This window comes from Mastigoproctus giganteus, chromosome 11 (assembly GCF_048544385.1).
Source record: "Mastigoproctus giganteus isolate SK-2022 chromosome 11, ASM4854438v1, whole genome shotgun sequence".
Lineage (NCBI taxonomy): Eukaryota > Metazoa > Arthropoda > Arachnida > Uropygi > Thelyphonidae > Mastigoproctus > Mastigoproctus giganteus.
In genome coordinates this window covers 40,162,969-40,187,708 of record NC_143585.1, presented here as the reverse complement: position 1 = coordinate 40,187,708, position 24,740 = coordinate 40,162,969, and the positions used below count along the sequence as shown (strand labels likewise).

Genomic DNA, 24,740 nt, shown 5'->3' with positions numbered 1-24,740 from the left:
GAAATATACCTAGCCTCCATAGAAAATCAAATTTTACAACCTCTCCCTCCAGAGATTAAATTATATACCTGATATGCAGATGACATCCTTATCATAGGAGACAAAACCATGATAACCTTTTTATTAAATTTAATTCAATGCACGACAGATTAAATTTACCCTCGAATTAGAAGAAAACAAAGAGATTAATTTCCTTAATCTCGCCATATATAAAACAGATACTAAACTCGGAACTAGAATTTACAGAAAAAATACCCGTACCGGAAAATATTTACATTTCAAGTCGCACCATCCACAGGCGCCTCCGTAGCCAGGTGGGAAGGAGCAGCAGTGCGTAGCACACGCTTCTTGATTAGACTGGGGTTCGAGCCCGTCACCACCAAATACGAAGGATGCGGAAAGGTCACGAAATGACCACCGCATATCCCGGAGCAATATGGCCTTAGTTGCTAATGCTCCTAAAAATCAAAATAACAACAGCACCATCCACTTAGTACAAAAAAAGCTGTCCTCTATAATCAAATTTATAATGCCATAAAATACAGTTCTACACAGGAAGACCTATCCAACCTTACAGAAAAATTCATATCCAGAAAATATCCTCTTCAGTTAATCCAACAAATTATCACCACCGTCCAAAATAATATCAACAAACCATCCAAACACATTACACGCAATAACACACGTGTTATTCCTTACCACAGTGATCTTGCTAGACAGTTCCATCGATTATTTATCTGTACAGATATCACTCTCATATTTTCAACATATAATAAACTAGGATCAATGTTTAATTCATATAAAGACACACATAAAATATCAAATCAGCGACATGAACAATATCATTTATCTAATTAAATGTCAACAAAACTGTAATGCATGCTACATTGGTAGTACAACTTCTAAATATGGCTCCACAAAAACATCAAACACACGCGCATATTACCACTACAATTGCTTTAGAACAGAACAATCAAATACAGAACTCACATTACATGTACAAGCCCCCCCCCAGTTGATTCAGCCATCCCTATCATTAAATTAAAATCTAGTTTTAAAATTTTTCAGTACGAAGCCCTTGTCATAGAGTGGTTTCGTCATCATTCTAAATTTAATGTATTAAATGCCAAACTACCCTATAACCTCTCACCGGCTTGGAATCTCATGCACCTGGGATTACCACATGTATCAAAGAGCATCACCGGAACATAGTCTTTTAAATACATGCGTTCACTCCCTCCCACTATCGCCAACTGAAGACATTAACAACGAAAGCCAATTCTTTACGGCTCTTGGCCTCTTCAGTTTAACTTTCCTAGCTTTATCATTTCAACTTTTAATTCATGACAACCAAGGATGAAGACGTGCACTTCTATTTCCTTGAGCATATTTTAAACTCCGTTTCCAAAATTTAAACGTATCCATATTAATTCCAATTTTTAAACTCAACTACCATTTTATCCTATCTCAACACGTCAATTGCAGATTATATAAAAAGGTGAGTACCGCAAATTAAGCTATGCTGTTAATTTAAAAACATGCCTGTAGGAAGAGGACATGCACCACTTTTTCTGGTTGTCATTTATAAAATTATGAAGAAGATTCACGTATTTGAAAAACCACGAGCTGGACGAGAAGCTTTCGATGTCATCATCAGTTGGCAAATGGCATTAGTTGTAAATGTTGATTTATAGTATTGTAGTACCCATAGTGCATTACGTTAAACATGTGGAAATTTGATTTGTGTTAGGTACCATATTGGTGATAGATTTGTGGGTAATTTAGTGTTTAAAATTTCATATGATCTATTTTGGTGTGGCCATTCTATAGCTAGGGCGTTGTACTGGAATATCTTATAATTCGATTTAAGTTTAATTAGTGTAATTGAGTTATCTATTAATGAATCACGATTAAAAGTATACATGTTCCTGGTTGGTCTGATTTGAAACTATTATAATGATAGCATGCTCTCGTGTGGGCTGTACTGGTGCCTCCGTAGCCAGGTGGAAAGGTGCAGCAGTGCGTAGCACACACTTCTTGATTAGAACGGGTTTTGAGCCTGTAATCACCAAATACGGAGGATGCGGAATGGTCAGGGAATGACCACCGCATATTCCCGGAGCAATATGGTCTTAGTTGCTAATGCTCCTAAAAAACCAAATAACAACGTGTTGGCTGTTCTGGAAGTTCCATATTTTGTGTTGGTGCTATCTATGTAGCATGCATTACATCCAGATTGGAATTTTATAAGATATATTATATTGTTTATGTCTTGAATATTGTATTTATGTGTTTCCATGTATTTGCTAAAAAAAGTTTTAGTTTATTATATGATGAAAAAAATCAGTGTAATGTTTGTCCCTCTAAAAATATTCCAGAGCTGAGGTGCAAGTTGGCTGTGGTATGGAAGTGACTGTTGTATTTTGTGTATGATCAGTACTAATGTCATCAATGTGAGGATTATTAATTTTTTTTTTCTTTTACAGCTAAAATGGTTTCTTGAATTAACTGTTTGGGGTATTTTCTAGCTATAATGGTTTTTGTTAGGTATAGTAGTTCTGTAGTCAAATCTTCATGTAAATGATTGTATTTAATTGCATTGTAGATTTGGTTGTATAATAAATCGAATTATAAGATATTACAGTACGAAGCCCTACCTACAGAATGGTTCTGCCAAAATAGATCATACGAAATTTTAAACACTAAATTTCCCACGAATCTATCACCACTATGGCAGCTCACACGAATCAAATTTCCACATGTTTAGCGTAATGCATCCTGAGTACTCCGATACTATAAATCAACACTTACAACTCGTCATCCACCGACGACAATGACATCGAAAGCTTCTTGTCCAGTTTTTGGGTTTTCAAACACGCAAATCGTCTTTATAATTTTATAAATGACAACCAGGAAAAAGTGGTGCACTTCCCCTTCCTAGAGACATGTTTTTAAATTAATTAACCTGTTAATATAATTGGAAACTTTTACTTTTACTCTCTTTACTTTCCTTTATGTAAATTTAACCCTAACCAATATGGATATAGAGGTCAGTACTAAGATAATAAGCTTTGCTAAGAATCTTAATAGTTAATAAATTACTTAATTTTATTGCAAGTACCAAAAAAAATGCAAAGTATGTGTATTTTTCTTGGACAGATTTCATTATACAACACACTGGAAGGCAGTAGGTTGAAATTTTTATAAAAATCGAAAAATGGTTGAAAGCTATGATATTTAAAGTGGCTTTATTGTTATCATATGCAGTTGCTGATAGTTCCAGAGGAACCCAAGTAATAGAGGTTTGCTGGTAAGAAACTGCCATTTATATCTGTTAGAAACTGAAATATTGGAGGTAGGGTTGAGTATTATTTGGAAGGGTAGAGTTTGTTAGCAATAAAACAGATTCAGTTAAAATGCATTCTAAATTATACAGAGGTACAGTATCATGACTTAGATTGAGTTTGTTATAGTCAATAGTGGATATTTAATGCCTGTTTCAATGTATGCCGTGTGATATCCTTTATTGTGTATATTATTTTATACTAATTGTAGTTAAAATGCTATTTTCTGTAAATAACTTAAAATGCATACTTTTCTTTTAGGTACAGTTGGAAAATACAAAATTAAAGGAAAGTTCATTAAAGTTGGTACAGGCTCCTCCAGCTTCGAATATTACTTCCACTGCTGGTTCCATGACCCAGAAAAATGTTGATTCATTCAATTTGTATGGCTACCAACCTTTTCCTCACAGTTATGTTAGTTCTCAGGTGTCACCTAAAGAAGAAATAAATCTTGCTTCTCGGTATGAACATTTCTTTTTGTTATGTAAATACTTTCAGACTTTATAGATTTGTATTATATTATATGCATTACTGAATATCTTCACGAGTTGCCATGATATTGCACTACCTTGATAAGTAACACTTCACCAGTGGAGAGATGCCTCCATAGCCAGGTGGGCAGGAGCGGCAGTGCGTAGCACACACTTCGTGATTAGACCGGGATTCAGGCCCATGACCACCAAATACGGAGAATGCGGAAAGGTCAGAGAATGACCACTGCATATCCCCAGAGCAATATGACCTTAGTTGCTAATGCTCCAAAAAACCAAATAACAACAACAACAACCAGTGGAGAAGACTATTGTTACTTATTTTCATTGGATACCACCACCCAGATAGCACCATTTCAAGGCTATTTGGCCTGTTCTTGGTGGCTAGGTAGGTACCTGGCGATGCAATGATGGCAATTCAGTTTTGAAATATAACTCCACAATATGAGATGCCTCATGGTGTCTGAAGTGAATCAGACTAAAACGCTTTTAGGGCTTAGGCCTCAGGCTGCGTGAAAGTTTAACAATATACAAGTTTGTGCAGTAGCATCATGTTAGTATGCAGCAAGCTCTAAAATATAGTAGAGCGTCGGTTATCCGGAATAATTTGAAAGGCTGATCATTTTTTTTTTTTTTTAATTAATAGTAGTACTGTAAGTGCTGGTTATAGTGATGACATTTAAAAATTGAATTCTGATTCTAATAGCGAAAGATCGAGTTTACTACCCATTTATAACAGATTGTACAAACAAAAAGCCCAATAAAACGAAACCGCAAATTGTTTTTATTGTTTCATGTATATGTGACCTTCAGAAATGTGCTGTATAAAAATATCAGACTACTGGGTTTTCTTGGACATCACGAGCGAATTTCAGATTGGTTTAGCTCCAGATTCTGTAAGAATAATATCAGCCTCAAACTGTGCGATTTATTATTTTTCTCATTTTTATACGGTAAAATGTGAATGAAAATGAAATGCCTAGTTTTAACATTGCAACAAAAATGGAAATTATTAATAGAATTAGAAAAGGTGAAAATTTAGGAAATCTCTCCAAAGGTTTAATGTGCGGACTTCAACAATTTAGGACAGCAAGAAAAATTCCAATGCTATAACGTGATTTGTGTTGATTATGGTTAGTGAAGGAGGATCTAGCAGGAAAGAGACTGTTGAAACCTGAAAATGCTGCTTTAGAGAGTGCACTTTATTTGTGGTTTCTTCAGAAGCGAAGTTTGGGTGAACCAGTGTCTGGCCCGATATTTTGTGAAAAAGCATTGGATTTTAATCAAAAATTAAGAGGTAATGAAGATTTTAAGGCAAGCACAGGTTGGCTGAAAAACTTTAAATTGAGACAAGGTATAAGTGAACTAGATATTCAAGGCGAGAAGCTTTCTGCAGACGAAGCGGCAACAGTGTCCTTTAAAAGTAAATTTGTTTCAGTTATAGTAAATTAAGAGAAAGAAACGTTTATGTTTATGAGACAGGCTTATTATGGAAAGCATTACAGAGAAAAACCCTAGCCATTAAAAGAGAAATGTCTGCACCAGGTTTTAAGGTGAGAAAAGAGCAAGTTACAATTGCTGTGTGCAAATGCTACTGGGATGCACAGATTGCCGTGTTTGTTATTGGTAAGTCGAAAAAACCAAGAGCATTTAAAAATATTTCTAATTTTCCTGTTTTGTATAAAAATCATAAAAATGCCTGGATGGATGTTTTGGTTTTCTGAGATTGATTTTTATATTTTTTATTTAATTAATTTTAATAATTTAATCTTACCTTACGTTCGATTATCCAGAAAATTTGGCCATCCAGAAGAGGTCTGGCATCAGTTATTCCGGTTAACTCACACACACTACTGTAGCTGAAAACAGTCGTTTTAGGTGTATCTCATATTGTGAATACATTCACGAGTTGCTATGATATTACAGTACCTCGAATAAGTAGTAGTAGTAGTGGCATGTGATGCAAGAAGGCAAGTGTATGAGCTTATGAAGCATCAGCCAAAAAAATAAAAATAAAAAAAAACTCACACCATTCTCTCCAAATGACTGTCCACTTCCTCCTTAAACTATTTAACCTATCAACTTCCACGACAGATGGAAGTTTGTTCCAGCAATTAACCACCCGCTGGCTAAAGGCAAATTTCTGCACATCTATTCTACATCTGTCTTTTCTTAATTTGAATTTATGCCCCCTTAGGTTCGTAATCTGAACAAGTGGAAGGATCCCATCAGAATTCAGCATGGTCAACCCATTCAAAGGCCTTATACACCTCAGTCAGATCACCGTGCAGGTGCCTAGTCTCCAGCCACTGCAATTTGCAGAACTTAAGCCTCTCTTGGTAAGCGGATACCTTCATTCCCCTCACCAATCGTGTTGCCCTTCTCTGTACACGCTCAAGCAAATCTACATCCTTTATAAAATGAGGCTTCCAGACCTGTACACAGTACTCAAGGTGTGACCTGACCATTGCCTTATATAGAGGGACAATCACCTCCTTTTCCCTGCTAGCAAAATTCCTATATATCATTGACAAAACCCCATGACTTGCCCTAGCAGCCTGTCTGCATTGGTCAGAAAACTTCATATCTGACTGCACAATTACTCCCCGGTCTTTTTCATTTTCTACATCTTAAGTGTAGTACCACACGGTACGTTTCTTTTGGGGGTTACTTCTACCCGTATGCAGTACTTTGCATTTGTAAAGGTTAAACTTCAGCTGCCACTTCTTAGCCCATCTGCCCAAATTATCTAGATCCTGTTGCAGTAGCACACTGCCATTGTTGTCATTAACAACCCTGTCAACCTTTGTATCATCTGCAAACTTCGACATTAAGCCTGATATACCTTCATCAATATCATTGATAAATATACAAAACAACAGTGGACCCAACACCGAACCCTGTGGGACTCCACTAATAACATTAGTCCAAGAAGAGCAGCACCGATTGATTACCACCCTCTGTATTCTCCCACTTAACCATCCTTTTATCCATTGTAGCAACTTACCCTTAATACCATTCTGCTCCAATTTGTACAATAGTCTTCCATGCGCAACAGTGTCAAAAGCTTTCCTGATATCCAAATATATGATAACAAAATTATTTTTTGCATCCAGTTCCTTTGTAACCACATCATAATAACCAATCAAATTTGTCAGACAAGATTTTCCCTTAACAAACCCATGCTGGGTCTGAATTATTGCTGCAGTCTTGTCTAGATGATCCTGCAATGCATCTTTAACCAGTGACTCCATTTATTTTACCCAGAACAGAAGTTAAACTAAGTGGTCTGTAATTACTCGTGTCACCCTTCGATCCCCCTTTGTGCATTGGGGATGATTTGAACATCTCCAGTCCGTGGGAAGCTCCCCTGAGTCCAAGGATGCTCTCATAATTAGGGCTAAGGGTTTGCTTCCTTCCTTTGCCGCCTCCTTTAATATAACTGGATAGATCCCATTCACCCCTGGTGCCTTTCTTATGTTTAACCTCAACAATTTCTCCTCCACGTTGCTCTCAGTTATTACAAAATCATTAAGTACCCTGCTACAATTTGATAACCTTCTGCCATTTTCAAAGTTTAATTCCTCATGTGTGAATGTAGATGCAAATTACTCATTCAGTTTGTTTGCTTTCTGAGCAGGATTATTAACAGTCAAACCGTCAATGTCAAGTGGACAATCAGATTCATCCCCTTCCTTTTAGAGTTTATATAAATAAAGAAATCCTTGCTGTTTTTCTTAGCATATTTTGCCAAGGATTTCTCATAATCTGCCTTCGCCTGCCTAACCTTTTTTGTGATCCGATTACAGACTAGCTTATATCTGCCATAGGCTTCTGAGTCGCTTGATAATTTATATGCATCCCATGCATTTTTCTTCTCTGTTAAGAGTCTCATTAGTTCATTTGATAACCATTTAGGCCTAAACCTTGAACAATATTTCTTAATAGGTATGAAACATTTAGTAGCATCCATGATTAATTCCTTGAATGCTTCCCACTTTGAATTTACTGTTTGTAACATCGTCAGTTGATCCCACTGTACAGAATTTAAAAACTGTCTGAGACCACTGTATTCACCTTTACGGAAGCAAAAACTCTTTCACTTACCACTGATGGTAATTATATCTAAGTAAATCCCACATCAGTACACTCTGATCACTGCCACCTAGTGGTTCCTTTATCTGCAAATTCTTAATACACGAATGATCACTGCTGATAACCAGATCAAGAGTATTACTCTCTCTGGTTGCCTCTCAAACATGCTGCTGCAGAAAAAAATCATCCAATAAATTCACAAAAGTCTGACTAGTGTATGAGGGACCAACCCACAGGTTCCAGTCAATATCTGGGAAATTAAAATCCCCCATTATATGACATTCTGATTTACTAGCCCACTCTATTTCTTTGTACATTCATTCGAGTCATTAGGCCTATAACGTGTTAGGGTAGCTAAGAATAGAAACAGGTGCATGTATACTTGCATGTACACCAATGTTGGAGTTTAGTAAATAAATTTGATGAATTTGAGGTATTGTTCAAAACGTCAAAGGCAGATATTGTTGGGATATCAAAGACGTGGTGTCACACAGATAGAAAGGAATGCAGAACTGGAATTTGGCAAGTACAACGTCTACAGAAAGGATAGACAGGATAGGAAGGGAGGAGGGGTTATGCTATTAGTTAAGAAACACATAAAATCCAAGCAAGTGAAGCCAGTCGACATCGATGGACAGGACAGTTTCGAGTCAATTTGGTGTGACATAAGCATAGGTAAATCAAAATTGAGAGTAGGAGTGTGCTATAGGCCTAATGACTCTGATGAGTATAATAAGATACTGTACAGGGAAATAGAATGGGCCAGTAAATCAGAGTCTTATAATGGGGGATTTTAATTTTGCAGATATTGACTGGAATTTGTGGGTTGGTCACTCACACACTAGCAAGGCTTTTGTGGATTTATTGGATGATTGTTTTCTACACCAGAATGTTTGGGAGGCAACTAGAGGGAGTAATAGTCTTGATCTGATTATCAGTAGTGATTCTTCATGCATTAAGAATCTGTAGATAAAGGAACCACTAGGTGGCAGTGATCACAGTGTGCTGAAGTGGGATTTACTCAAGGAGGTAACTACCATCAGAGGTAAAGGGAGGGGTTTTTGCTTTCGTAAAGGCGACTATGATGGTCTGAGACAGTATTTAAATTCTATACAGTGGGACCAACTGATGATGTTACCAACAGCAAATTCAAAATGGGAAGCATTCAAGGAACTAATCTTGAAAGCTACCAGGCTTTACATACCAACCAAGAAATATTGTTCAAGGTTCAGGCCTAAATGGTTGTCAGATGAACTAATGAGACATATGGCAGAGAAGAAAAATGCATGGGATACATACAAATTAATGTGTGACATGGAAGCCTATGATAGATATAAGTTGGTCTGTAACCAAGTCACAAAGGAGATTAGGCAGGCAAAGGATGCAAAGAAAAACAGAAAAGAGTTCTTTACCTATTATAACTCAAGAAGGAATGGGATGAATCAGATTGGTCCACTGGATGTTGATGGTTCAACAGTTGAGGATCCTGCTCAGGTGGCTAACAAACTAAACGAGTATTTTGCATCTACATTCACACATGAGGAGTTATTCAGGAAGGGGAATGTCGTAGGTGAAGTAAACATTGGCAGTGAGCTAGATGATTTTCTAATAACTGAGAGGAAAGTGGAGGAGAAATTGTTGAGGATAAACATAAAAAGGGCACCCGGGGTGGATGGGATCTATCCAGTTAAATTAAAGGATGCAGCAAAGGAAGTAAGCAAACCCCTAGCCATAATTATGAGAGCTTCTTTGTACTCAGGGGATGTACCCATAGACTGGAGATGTGCAAATGTAACCCCAATTCACAAAGGAGGATCAAAGGCTGACACAAGTAATTATAGACCTGTTAGTTTAACTTCGGTTCCAGGAAAATTAATGGAGGCACTGGATAAAGAAGCACTGCAGGATCATCTAGACAAGGATTCAGTTATAGCCCAGACACAGCATGGTTCTGTTAAGGGCAGGTCTTGTCTTATTATATCAATTTGATTGGATACTATGATGTAGTCACAAAAGAACTGGATGCAGGGAATAACTTTGATATTATATATTTGGATCTTAGAAAGGCTTTTGATACTGTTGCGCATGGAAGACTGCTGCACAAATTGGAGCAGTGTGGCATTGGAGGCAAATTGCTGTTATGGATAAAGGGGTGGTTGAGGGGGAGAAGACAGAGAGTGGTAATCAATGGACACTGCTCAATGTGGAGTAATGTTATTAGTGGAGTTCCTCAGGGTTCAGTGTTGGGTCCATTGTTGTTTTCTGTAGTGATGATGGTATATCAAGCTAAATGTCCAAGTTTGCAGACGATACAAAGGTTGGCAGGGTTGTTAAGGACACTACTGATGCTATGCTGCTGCAACAGTATCTGGAAAGGTTGAGCAGATGGGCTGAGAGGTGGCAAATGAAGTTTAACATTGACAAATGTAAAGTACTACATATGGGAAACAGTAACCCCAGATCAACGTATCAACTCTGTGGTTACTACGCTGACAGTGGTAGAGAATGAAAAGGACCTGGGGGTAATTGTGCAGGCAGATATGAAGTTCTCTGAGCAGTGCAGATGAGCTGCAAGAGTAGCTCATGGTGTCTTGTCAATGATATACAGGAATTTTTCTAGCAGGGATAGGGATGTGATTATTCCCTTGTATAAGACATTGGTCAGGCCACACCTTGAGTACTATATACAGGTCTGGAGGCCTCATTTCAAGAAGGATGTAGAGCTGCTGGAACGAATACAGAGAAAGGCAACAAGATTAGTGAATGGAACAAAGGGTTGCTCTTACGAAGAAAGGCTTAAGTTTTGCAAATTACAGAGTCTGGAGACTAGGCATCGGCGAGGTGATCTGATAGAGGTGTATAAGGCTTTCAATGGCTTGAGCATGCTCAATGCCGATGGGATTCTTCCTCTTGCTCAGAATAGTCGCCTGAGAGGGCATAAATTCAAATTGAGGAAGGACGGATGTCTGATAGATGTGCGGAAATTTGCCTTTAGCCAGCGGGCAGTTGGTTTGTGGAATAGACTTCCATCACTTGTTGTTGAAGTTGATAGCCTAAACAAATTTAAGGCTCAGCTGGACAGGTATTTCGAACGGACGGAGGGGTGAAATGGGAGTAGTGGTTGTGGTGTGTTTTTTTTTGGCTGATGCTTAATAAGCTTGGTTTCTTGCATCATATGCCTCTACTAATGCTAATGCTAATAAAACACTCCTACTCTTATTTTTGCTTTTGCAGTGCTTATGTCACACCAAACTGACTCAATAGTACACTGTTCATGTATATCAACTGGGTGCACTTCTTTTGATTTTGTTTGTTTTTCTTAATTAACATCATAACACCTCCTCCCTTCCTATCCTTGTCTCTCGTTTCTGTACATTTTGTACTCCCCAAATTCCAGTTCTGCTTTCCTTATATCTGGGTGACACCACGTCTCTGCTATCCCTACAATATTCGCCTTTGATATCTTGACCAACACTTCAAATTCATCAAATTTATTTACTATACTTCTAGCATTGGTATACATGCACCTATTCCAATTCACCGTAACACATCCCATATACCCACCTCTTTCACGATAGGCACCTCCGTAGCCAGGTGGGAAGGAGCAGCAGTGCGTAGCACACTCTTCTTGATTAGACCGGGGTTCGAGCCCGTCACCACCAAATATGGAGGATGAGGAAAGGTCAGGGAATGACCACCGCATTTCTCGGAGCAATATGGCCGAGAATAATGGCCGATTGTTAATGCTCCTAAATAACAATAACAATAACTTTTTCACGATGACTGCCATCCGTCCTCGAAACCCCCAACACCCCTCGCTCCAGATCGCTACTTATTCTAATAGAAGTTGTGCAAGAATCACCTTCACTTCTGCCTGTGGCTACTGTTAAACTATTAGTCCTTGTATCCCCCAAAGCTAGCAGTTTTCCGACCCACCTAACACTGCCTCGATAGCATCAGCAAATATTCTTGCACCCGTTCTATTTATGTGTATCCCATCCCTGTAGAAGCAGTCTCTCCTGTTAACAAGTAACGCGTGCGAGGGAAAGGGAGAGGATGAATTATATTCTAATATAAAGTATAATAATTTTATGAACTTTAATTAAGAGTTCATCACGATCATTGAAATTCCAACAGTTAGGATTAAGCTGTCATCTAGAATGTTTGCAAGTTTGGACTGAAATACCTTTAACTACCTGTGTAGTAAAATGTTGCTCCTAAATTCCAAATTAGCTTATTTGTAGGATGAAACTATAATGCATTAGACTGGATTAATTGAATTAAGCTTTGTCATTATTAACTAACCAGTTCTCTAATAACTAGTTAGTTTTATAAATTCTTTCACCTAAGGCAATGTTTTTATTTTAGGGTTCTTTATTTCAGTGAATGTATGATTTAAATAAATTGCAAATAGTAATGGCCACACGATGAATCCATATGGTACACCTCATTTACATTTCGTGAAGGAGGAGAATATATTATTTAATATTATACTTATAGAGTGATTTAATAAATAACTTTTTAACCAATTTAATGCTAACCTTTGAATTCCATAATAGTGGAATACTTGTAATAAAATATTTGATTAAGTGAATTAAATGCATTAGCATTTGTAGAGACATACGATGCAAGAAAGCGAGCTTATGCATCAGCCCCCCCCCCATTTCACCCCTCCATCGTTCCAAATCCCTGTCCAGCTCAGCCATAAACTTATCTAGGCTATCAACTTCCACAACAAAAGATGGAATTCTGTTCCACCAATCAACTATCTGCTGGCTAAAGGCAAATTTCTGCACAAGTATTCTACAACTGGCTTTCCTCAGTTTGAATCTGTGCTTCCTCAGGTGCTTAATCTGAGCAAGAGCAATCCCATTAGCATTCAGCTTGCTCAACTCATTCAAGGTCTTATACACCTCAATCAGATCACCTTGCAGGTGCTGCAATTTGCAGAACTTAGCCTTTCTTGTTAAGAGCACCCCTTTGTTCCCCTCACCAATCTTGTTGCCCTTTGTACTTGTTCTAGCAACTCTGTATCCTTCCTAAAATGAGGCCTCCGGACCTGCAACCTGACCATTGCCTTTTAAAACTGGATAATCACCTCCCTGTCCCCCTGCTAGCAAAATTCCTCTATATCACCCCATGGCCTTCCCTGGCAACCACTGCTCAGTGAACTTCATATTTGATTGCACAGTTACCCTCAGGTCTTTTTTACCTTCCTGAGTGTAGTACCAGACAGTTGGTATGTTTCTCTTCAGTTATTGCTACCCATGTGCAGTACTTTGCATTTGTCAATGTTAAACATCAGTTGCCACTTTTCAGCCCCTTTGCCCAACTTATCCAGATCCAGTCAGAGTAGCATACTGTCTTTACTGTCGTTAACAACCCTGCCAACTTCCGTACCGTCTGCAAACTTGGACATTAAGCCTAACATACCTTCTTCCACATCATTGAAAAATATACAAAACATCCATGAGCTCAACACCGAACCCTGGGGAACTCCACTAATAACATTGTCCATGAAGAGCAGTGTCCATTGATTACCACTCTGTCGTCTCTCACTCAACCATCCCTTTATCCATTGTAGCAACTTATATGCCGTACCTCTCCAATTTGTACAGCAGTCTTCCATGTGCAATAGTATCAAAAGCTTTCCTGAAATCCAAGTATATAATATCAAAATTATTTTTGACTTTCAGTTCCTTTGTGACCACACCACAGTATCCAATCAAATTGGTCAGACAAGACCTCCCTTTAATAAACCCATGCTGTGTATTAAATATTACTGCAGTCTTGTCTAGATGATCCTGCAATGCTACGTTAACCAGTGATTTCATTATTTTCCCTGGAACACAAGTTAAACTAACAGGTCTATAGTTACTTGTGTCACCTTTTGAACCCCCTTTGTGAATTGGTGATACATTTGCACACCTCCAGTCCATGGGGACCTCCCCTGAGTTCAAGGAAGCTCTCATAATTAAGGCTGAAGTTTTGCTTACTTTCTTTACTGCCTCCTTTAATATAACTGGTTAGATCTCGTCCACCCCAGGTGCCTTTTTTAAATTTAACTTCAACAATCTCTCCTCCACTTTGCTCTCAGTTATTACAAAATCATTTAGTTCCCTGTTAGAGTTTGATAAACGTCTGGCACTCTCCTCATTGAAATTTTTTGTGTGTGAATGTAGATGCAGAATACTCATTCAGTTTATCAGGTACCTGAGCATGATCATCAATAGTCAACCTATCTGTGTTAAGTGGACCAATCTGATTCATCCTTTTCCTTCTAGCCTTTACATAAGTAAAGAACTCTTTGCTGTTTTTCTTTGCACCCTTTGCCAAGGATTTCACCTGCCTAACCTTTGTGACTTTATTACAGACTAGTTTATATCTGCCATAGGCCTCTGTGTCACCTGCTACTTTATATGCATCCCATACAGTTTTCTTCTCTGCCACAAGCCTCATTAGTTCATCTGACATCCATTTATTTAAGCCTAAACCTTGAACAGTATTTCTTAGTTGGAATGAAAAGCCTAGTAGCCTCCAAAATTAAGCCCCTGAAGTCTTCTCCTTTAGAATCCAACGTTAGTAACGTCATCAGTTGATCTCATTGTACAGAATTTAAAAACTGTCTGAGACCACCTGTAGTCACTTTTATGAAAGCAAAAGGCCTTCCCTTTAGGGAATTACTTAATGATGTAACTAGTAGTTACATCCTTAAGTAATTTCCACATCAGTACATTGTGGTCACTATTACCCAGTGGTTCCTTTATCTGCAAATTCTTAATGCATGAATAATCACTGCTGGTAATCAGATCAAGAGCATTATTCCCTCTGGTTGCCTCTCGAACATGTTGCTGTAGAAAACAGTCATCCAGTAAATCCACAAGTTCCAGTCAATATCTGGAAAGTTAAAATCCCCTATTATAAGACATGCTGATTTACTAGCCCACTTTTCACTTGGCACATTATAGCCTTAGACACTAATGCATGATAAAATCCTTAAACAACCAACCAACTAGCCCACTCAGAATGTCTTATAATGGGGGATTTTAACTTTCTAGATATTGACTGGAACTTGTGGATTGGCTTTGGAGACGTACAAATAAAGAACATCTAACTGTTGACCATTATCAATGTCAAAAATGAAATTATTTAAAGAGTAGATCTTATATGTATGAAATAATATAAAATGCTCTTTTAGAGCATAAACAATTTTTAATTAATAAATAAATTTCTTTTTGTATTAAGTAAAAATTAATGTAGTAGTAAGTAATGATATTATGTGATGGTATAAGGTTAAAAGAATTACAACTAATAGCATAGAAAAGATAAAGTAAATATATAAATAAATAAAGTCTTGAACAATGGTACACATATCTTATCTAGAAGCCACAGCATGACCAAGGTTTGTGGTATCACAGAGTATTTCAGTTAGCCAGTCAGTTTAGTGCATTTTCAGCCAAGTTTTTTGAAATTATTTTAAATTTTGTGCATCTAAACTGAATGGCAGTGGCTTCATTACTTTGTAACCGGAGGAAGAAATAAAGAAAAGAACTGTGCTTTTATAAACCACATTCAAATTCTATAATGTACTTACGGTGTCCGGATAGTCCAAGATTTTCTGCAGGCAGAAAAAGAGACTCGATAAGCTGTGTTGATTAACTATGATGAATAATAATTACTGTACCCTAGTTTTTAACACTAATGCTACTGATGAAATTTATCATTCAAATTATAAGTGAACCTTGGGTGGTTTGGAAATTCTGCAGTTTAAATTTATAAAAAATAAAAAAAAGTACATGTACAAAAATGTTGCATACTGTAATTTACAAAAAAGGAGAGCAGAAATAAAAACAAAATAAATTTGATTAAGAAAGTTAAAGGTAAGAGTATTGCTATTTGAGGAGAGTGTTTTCAATTCATGCTACTGAATAGAACAATATTACTGCCAAGATTTTTATGTACACTATACACTATACTCACAATAGGGTTAGGATTTTTTTTTTTGGTTTTTTTTTTTTTTTTTTTTTTTTTTTGTAAATAAAAAGCTTTGAAAAAATGTGAAAATTGGTTGTTATGTGTAATACCTTCTCCACAAAGAGGACAATGGTAGTCTCAAAGAGGGTTTTTTTTTTTTTTTTTTAATAATGGAACCAAATGTGCAAATTTAAGGCTATTTCCACATCGCAAAAGTAAAGACTGTACTGTGAACTGGATAAATTTTATATAAACTTAATCATCCCGATAAATGGCGTCTAATGCACCAAACAAATAGTATTATTAATACCAAACTATCTTCCTGCTCTAATAAAAAAACAACAGCTTATGGATTTACACAAACTCAGTAAAACTTCCAACGTTATTATTCAAAAAGCCGATAAAGGTGACACGATTGTTATAATAGATAAAGACACCTACACCGAAAAATTAGAATCCATCTTAGCAGACCCAAACACATATATAAATGTAAATAACCATAACATCGTAAAACTCAAAAATAAACTCGACATAATTCTCAGGAAACTCAGGCAAAATAAGGAAATCAACCTTTCCACACTACAGCAAATTGGAATCCGCAATAACATCCTCCCCCACATGTTTGGCATTATCAAGTTACACAAAGCAGAATACCCTTTAAGACCAATTGTATCATATAGGAATTCAGCTTTCGCTAATTTATCCTCCTTCCTGGTCAAAATTATAACCCCCCTTACTAAATTTTCCACATTCAAGATCAATAACACCAATCAAGCTTTTCAAAAAATTAATAACATCACAATATCCGATACAAACATCCTAGCTTCCTATGACATTACTTCTCTTTACACAAATGTCCATATTCCATTTACTTTACAAGCCTTATGCAAGTTCTTAAAAACAGACGTTACCTTAACAAAACGTACCCCCCTTTCTATAGACCATATCCTTGAACTCACCACCCTTCTATTAGAAGCAAGATTTTTTAGATTCAACGAAAAAATCTTCCAACAAATATATGGCTTACCAGTGGGACTGGGGATTTCGGCCCCATTGTCCGAAATCTACCTAGCCACCATTGAAAGCCAAATCCTACACCCCTTTCCCCCTGAACTAAAATTATACATGCGCTATGCCGATGACATTCTTGTAGTAGGCAACAGATCCATTATTAATAACCTCTTCGTAAAACTTAACTCTGTACATGATAGACTTAAATTCACCCTTGAAATTGGACAGAACAATCAGATAAATTTCCTTAATCTCACCATCTATATAACAGGCACAAAATTAAATACGAAAATTTTCAGGAAAAATACAAACACCGGTAAATACTTACATTTCGCTTCTCATCACCCTCTAAACACTAAAAAGGCAGTTTTATATAACCAAATTCACAATGCACTAAAGTACAGTTTCTCACCCACCGACCTTCATAATGAAATACAGTATATTACCGACAAATTTATATCCAGAGGTTACCCCCACCAACTCATTTTAAATACAATCCTTAACGCTAAAAATAAAATTAAATCTAACATCCCAACCAAAGACAAAAATAAAACTAACATCCGCATAGTCCTCCCTTACCACAATGAACTAGCAGGACAGTTCCGACGCCTATTTAACAACACTGATATCTCCCTTGTTTTTTCCACCTACAACAAATTAGGATCCTTCTTCAGCACCTATAAAGACACATACAAATATTCTACAAACAACCTTAATAATATTATATACCTCATTAATTGTCAACCAAACTGCAACTGTTATATCGGAAGTACCACTACCAAATTTGGCTCATCAAAAACATCCAACACCCGTGCATACTACCATTTCCATAGTCTCACGTCTAACCAATCTGTCACAGAACTTACAACTCATGCCCAGACTCACAACCACAACCCGCTCATCGATTCTGCCATTTCCATCATTAAACTAAAATCCAGCTACAGAATACTTCAATATGAAGCTCTAGTTATTGAATGGTACAAGCACCACTCTAACCTCCCAATTCTGAATTCTAAACTCCCCTTCAATCTTTCCCCAATTTGGAACCTCTCGAGATTAAAGTTCCCACATGTCAAAAAAGGCATCACGAGAGTATAATTTTTTATTCTTAAAATGCCATACGTGTTCTCTCCCCACACACATTGCCAACTGAAGACGTTCTTTAACTAACGAAAGTCCTCGTAAAGACAATTGGCTTCACCGGATTCACTTACATAGTTTTTAATTATTCTTCTTTTTTTATTTCGATGACAACCAAGGATTGGATGTGTGCACTTCTGTTTCCTTGCACCCATTTAACTCAGTCAACTTTTACTTACTTCCCTCCCTTTTAATTTTTCAATTTAACAATTCAACGTAAACACTAACCACGCTACCTAAGTAAACCATCGCAGATTAATTTCAAGGTGAGTACCGCTTTTTAAGCTTTCGCTATTCTTTTCTAGTCTATTAACACGGTACCTGAAGATTTCTAAAAATTTCGTATTATAAACTTAATTTAATGAGTATCATTTATTTATTCTTTTAAAACAACAACAAAACAAATTTTATAAACATTTCCACAATAAAAGCATATTTTCATCATATTGTTTTGTAAAATTTCTTTTTACTTTGCGAGCTGCATGCATATACAGTAAACCCTCGCTATTCGCGGGGGTTACGTTCCTGAGAAATGCCGCGAATACTGAGTTATTGCTACCATAGTAATAAAGAGGTTCCGTTCCAAAGTATGAAATATATAAGAAAAACTAGTCTAAAATTTTGTCTATGTATGTATTATATGTACCTTCATAATATGATTATGTACATAGTGAAATTCAAGCATATGGCATCGAAATGAAAATAAGAAACAATTTAATATTAAATGTAATATTTATTAGAAATTTCAAACAAATCTTTCAAACCAGCGTCTTTGCTAGCTAAAAAATTGATCCCGCCAGTGCTATCACCAGTTTCTCTAAAGTGTTGATAAAGGAGTTTTGCCTTTTCACGAATGATGAGTGAACTTAACGGAATTTTATTTTGAGTTCGGTCTTCTATCCACAGATTTAAAGCCTATTCGATTTTTTCTAATTTAACATCGCGAGTTACAGAGCAAATTTTTGAAGCAATTAGTGCGTTTTCACGGACACTATAGTGGATTTTTTCTTCCGATTTTTTGATTGATCGTACCGTTGACTCATTGATTTTATAATGTTTTGCCACTGAGGAGACACTTTCACCATTAGAAATTTTATCTAATAACTCAATTTTATTCGCTAATGTCACCTTCTTTGATCTTTTCACATTTCCCTTGTTATTCATAGCCATATTTTTGTATGTGTTAGAAAAGAACTTGTCCACAATAAGTCACTTTGTTCCGTTAACACACTCGAAAAAGCCTGTTTTACACTGCAACACAGTAGATTTATCACTTTTGTAAGCATATCAATTTATAAATTGATAAATTTATTCAATTTATAAGCATATAAATTAAAAGCAAACGACGAAACCTTCCATGACTAGTGCATAACACATACTGAACAAGGATTACAAGGATTAGCAAGAAACATCCACGCTTGCGATTTTGTCCCCCCCCCCCCCCCACACCTACTGAGCGCTGTTTTGACCGGGAAAGATAATTTTAGCCATGCCCATGTTTTTTTATGGCAGAAAATGTTCGCGGCACTTTAAAATTCACTTTTTTTTTTTTTTTTTTTTTAGGTTTTATTTTATATTAAATCAGCGACTGCAAAACTGCAAATACAGATACCGCGAATAGCGGGAGTTTACTGTATAACCCAGGGGCTCACATCTGGTGAGTATGGGCTTGGCACACCCAGGGTCCTGAGCTGGATATCATCATTCTTCACTTATAATTTAAATGATAAATTTAATCAGTAGCATTAGTGTTAAAAATCTAGGGGCCACTAATTATTATTCATCATAGTTAACCAGCACAGCTTACTCAATCTCTTTTTCTGCCTGCAAGTAGACCCTCCGGACATTAAGTACATTATAGTATTTGAATGTAGTTTATAATAGTTTCTTTCTTTATTTCTTCCACTCTGGTTACAAAGTATCGAAGCCACTGCCATTCAGTTTAGATGTACAAAATGTAAAATAGAAAATGCTACCAAAATTTAAAATAATTTTGCAAAAAATTTGGCCGAACTTCCACTAAACTGTCTGGCTAATCGAAATACTTAGTGCTTTCATAAACCATGGTCATGTGGCTTCTTGATAAGATTTATTTATATATTCTTTCTTCCAATCTTTTCTATGCTATTAGTGGGAATTCATTTAACCTTATACTATTAAATTAATTTTTATTTAATACAAAAAGTCGTTTATTTACTGATTAAAAATTGTTTATGCTCTAGAAGTGTATTGTATATTGTTGTACTATCTCATCTCGGCTGTAGCTGCCTAGCGTCCATTGGAGTGTTGGTTCCATACGTTCTATGTATTCACCATATTTCAAAACTATCCCATGTGCTAGCCGCAATTTTGTTTTCCCAATTTCATATATATATATATATATAAAAAAGCTCTCCTAGGCTTTGCCCACCTGACTCCCACAGTTCTTTATACCGAGAAAGGTGCTCTGGTGTCTCACTGTACTGAAACCATAACTTTTCACTATCCTTAACCCATAAATTCCAAAAATTCTTATATAGTCAGTCCTCGTATAGCACGATAGTTGTGTTCCTAGAAATCCTCACGGAATGCAAAATTGTGCAACATAAACAACAGGCCCTATGGGAAAAGTAGGGTTAGGTGCCAACCACCCAAGATTAAACACACATTTGTAACTAAAACATTACCAAACACGATAAATAATCGTAATAAAATATGTAAGTATTTTATTACGACTATTACGTAATAAAATATTGCTAATGCTTTTGCTTCTATCGTAAGCAAACTTGTGGCGCCTCCATAGCCAGGTGGGCAGGAGCAACAGTGCGTAGCACATGCTTCTTGATTAGACCGGGGTTTGAGCCCGTGAGCCACCAAATACGGAGGATGAGGAAAGGTCAAGGGAATGACCACCGCATATTCCCGGAGCAATATGGCCTTAGTTGCTAATGCTCCTAAAAACCAAATAACAACAACAACAAGCAAACTTGTTTTTTGTTTGATTTTCTGTCCAAACAGATGATAGCCATTCCATCCCTTCCAACTCTCTGTGTCTTGATCTAATGGATTTTAATTACACTTTTAGTTGTTCCTGCTATGAAAGTTTTTATTTTCTCTGCATTCTTTCTAATTCTCGGCGTTGCCTCATTTAGGTCTGTATCACATGCAATATAACATGGTCTTTCATTTCGCTCAAAACATTTTACAATTTCATATTTTTTTTCTATCGACAGTGCCAGACTGGCCATAAGCCTTACCGGGGAAACCCCAGTGGGCCAGAGGCCGGTGTGATTTTGGCCAAAAACCATAGTATGAGGCCACTACAAATTTTCCCGTGTAAGAATTTTTGACCCAGTCCGCCTCTGTTTATCGACATTGCTTTTCTTTTTCTCTCTGAATCTGTAGTGTCTTCACGAGGACTCTTCCTTTTCACACCTATTAAGTATTTCACTCATTTTTACGGAATAAAACACAATTACAAAATGAGGAGGCACGCTTGATACACGTAAACAAAGCTGCACGTGTGTAGCAACTGAATAAACAACACCGTAAAGGCAGAGATACACTATTAACACCTCACATTTTACTAAAGCACATTTCTAGGGATTACTACCATAAAACAAAAACAATTTCCAGCTGCGTTTCTGCTAGTGGAATCTGTTATAAACTGGTAGTAAACTTGATCTAATGGCATTTGCGATGATACCGATAGCTGGAATTGTGTGGGTTTTTACTTTATTGTGTTGAAATGTGTTTTCCCTTCACTGATATAAAAAACATAAATACATTTTCAGAATCTTCTCTTCATTCCTATCATGTTGCGTTCAGTTGGGGTGATTCTGTGTTCGACTCCCATTTCTTGACAACACAAAGGCGAATCGTGCATAAGCGAATTCGGTTTATGTTATATACGATATCGTTCTCCTATTTATAAATCGTGTATTATCGAATTCGGGTAGTGTAAACACGTGTTATACGACGAGTGGCTGTACCACTATAATGGCTAAAACATTAATTTCTGTATTAGGCTCTTCTTTGTGTGTGCAACTATTTTCAAAACTGTCCCATGTGCTAATCCAATTTGTTTTCCCAATTTTGTGAAAAAAACCCTCCCAAGCCTTTGCACATCTCATCCCACGGTTCTTTACACTGAGGCAAGACTGGTGTTTCACTGTACCAAAACCATAACTTTTTTGCCATCTTGAACTCATAAATTCTAAAAAAATTTTTACACCACTGTAATGGCTGAAACAGTAATTTTTCTCTCTATATATGAAAGCAAATATTCTTTGTGGAGTAGGCATTCAAAAAGAAAGTATGACAGTCCAAATATAATGTTCTCTTTTGTTTTTGCTAAGAAATTTGGATAATAATTAACAATTGCTGATTATCGCTAAATTTTTAAATTGGAACTATGGTTTAAATGTTTCATGAAATTCCTTCATAATTTTTTCCCTCTGTTTTCAGGCATTCAGCATTACATGGTGCAAAACATGCAGGAGGAAAGAATTTGGAAACGTGTGGATCAGAAAAAGATCCTTCAGTACCAATAGATGTTTCAAAACATGCTAATACTGTAACTTCTAATCCTTCCTTGTTAACTTCATCACCACTTTGTCAGGTTATTGCATCATCTGCACAAACTGCTGTGTCTCTTTCTTCAAAAGACAATATGTCTGAGCCACATGATTATTCATGTTGTACCTCAGTTAGCCAGCCCATCCAGCCTTCTGTTGTAGTCAGTTCTGAACATAATTATCAAGAATTACCACAAAATTTAACAAAAGCAGAAAAGTGTGACACTGTTTCAAAAATTCAAGTTCCTGTTCATACTCCAGTCACAGTTCATCAGTTAGCAAGAACAGCTACTAATGATAGTGCTGTAGTTTCTCCAGATGTTGATGTCACCACAACAAGTAGTTCTTTAACTGTAACCACAGCTGTTGGCTCCATTATAACAAAGGTACATGAAGTTGCAACGTGTGATCCTCCACCTTCCAAATCGGTCCTTTCGGAGTTAACTCATAATGAGTCATCTAATAATATCACAAAAAGCTCTAAAAGTGATCCATCCTGTATATCTGAAACAGAACCAGAAAAAGTAATTGATTCATCTCAGCAGGTAGATAACAAATTGTCTGCTGTGTCAGAAATACATTCAAATTGTCTCCCACCAGAGGGCAGCATTGAAAATTTAATTGACAATAAAACAAATCTTTCCAAAACAGGTGTTGAGAGTGCAGATAATTCTGTCCCTTCTCAGTCAAGTACTCAGATTTTACTGGAACCTGTACCCACTACTCAGGTTCAGCCACTCAATCTACAAGTTGTTGGTACTACTGCATCATTAAAGAGAAAATCTAATCATGATGATAATGATTGCCAAAAACGGCCAAAATCAGAAGAAAATGAAATGGAACCACTTTCTTTGACTGTTAATTGTAATAACTCAAATTTCTCTCATGAAAATGAACAATCCTCCACTGTTGACATCACTGCAAAAGCACATTGCAAAAATGAAGGTACAACAGATCCGACACCAGAGGGAAAACCAGATGTGGCCACTGGTAATGCTTGTAATCTTAATAGTGGTTTTTTAGAATCATTTCGGTCCTTTGTTAATTCTGTTAATTCAACCCAAAAATTACAGCAGCAGCAGCAACAACAACAACCAGTAAAGAAAATTCGGATGCTTTCCAGAAGACGACGAAGGCGGAGATCCATCCTTTCTGATGATACCAGTCAGTCATCATTTGCTTCCACATCAAATCCTGAACAGCACAGTGCTCCAAGCAGTGCTCAGAGTGTCAGTAGTGCTTCTTCAGTAGGTGGAAGTAGTGTAGTTAATGAATTGTCTGATGATGCAAGAGTAACCCCAAGTCCAGCCCTTAGTTCTAGCACTTCATTCAGTGTTAGTAGCGAAGGTGAAAAAAGCTGCAATGATAATTCTAAGTCAAAGAAGCGGTGGGTAAAGAGGCGTGTCAAAAAAGAAGAAACCAAAAATTTGCCAGAGTGTGCTACAGATCTTAGAACATCTAGGGGTGTTTCCGATGCAGAACAGAAGGTGTCTGGTAACTGTGATGAAGGATCTGGGGTGAATGAACCCAAAGACATACCTGTACCGCCAAAGCCATTTCAAGATAGTGATACAGCTGGTTCTGAAGTACAACAAGTAACGAGACTAAAAATGAGGAGACGTAGGCGGAAGAAAACCATTATCAATTCAAAAGCTACTGAGGCTACAAAACGTTTGCGAGTTGTTGCAGATACATGTAGTGAAGGAACTGATGCCAGTAATGTTAATACAGAAGTAAAAGTCACAACCATCCCACCAAAGAGGCCCCGTGGTCGTCCAAAAGGTTTTAGAAGAGTCGGGTTAGACGATTTGAAAAGAAGAGCATTATGTACGTATATAAGTTTTTATTTTATATTTTGGAATTGCTGATTATTATTTGTTTTATTTTATTTATTTATTTTTTTATATATATGGGTAACCCTCATATAAATAGTAGTTTGGCTTCTGCAAAATCTCGTGTTATATAGGACTAAGAACCAGTACAAAAGGGGGTGGTTACGTTCGTTTCAAAAGCTAACAAAAATACTACCTTTTATATATATATATATATAAACCATCGGGAAACTTAATTTTTATAGTAGTAATAACTGAACAAATGTCTTACCTTACGAACTGTGATAGTTATACAGT

The 24,740-nt window shown here is 36.8% G+C and overlaps 1 protein-coding gene across 2 annotated transcripts in view; it reads left to right on the top strand.

Annotated features, from left to right (window-relative positions):
- The window catches only part of LOC150077938 (uncharacterized), a 635,130-nt gene that overhangs the window by 448,647 nt on the left and 161,743 nt on the right, over nt 1-24,740 (top strand). For both annotated transcript variants that reach the window (XM_090384667.1, XM_090384666.1), the window contains 2 exons: nt 3,606-3,805; nt 22,502-24,438. In XM_090384667.1, coding sequence (XP_090240793.1) covers nt 3,606-3,805; nt 22,502-24,438 — 2,137 coding nt within the window. The remainder of the gene's footprint in view (nt 1-3,605; nt 3,806-22,501; nt 24,439-24,740) is intronic.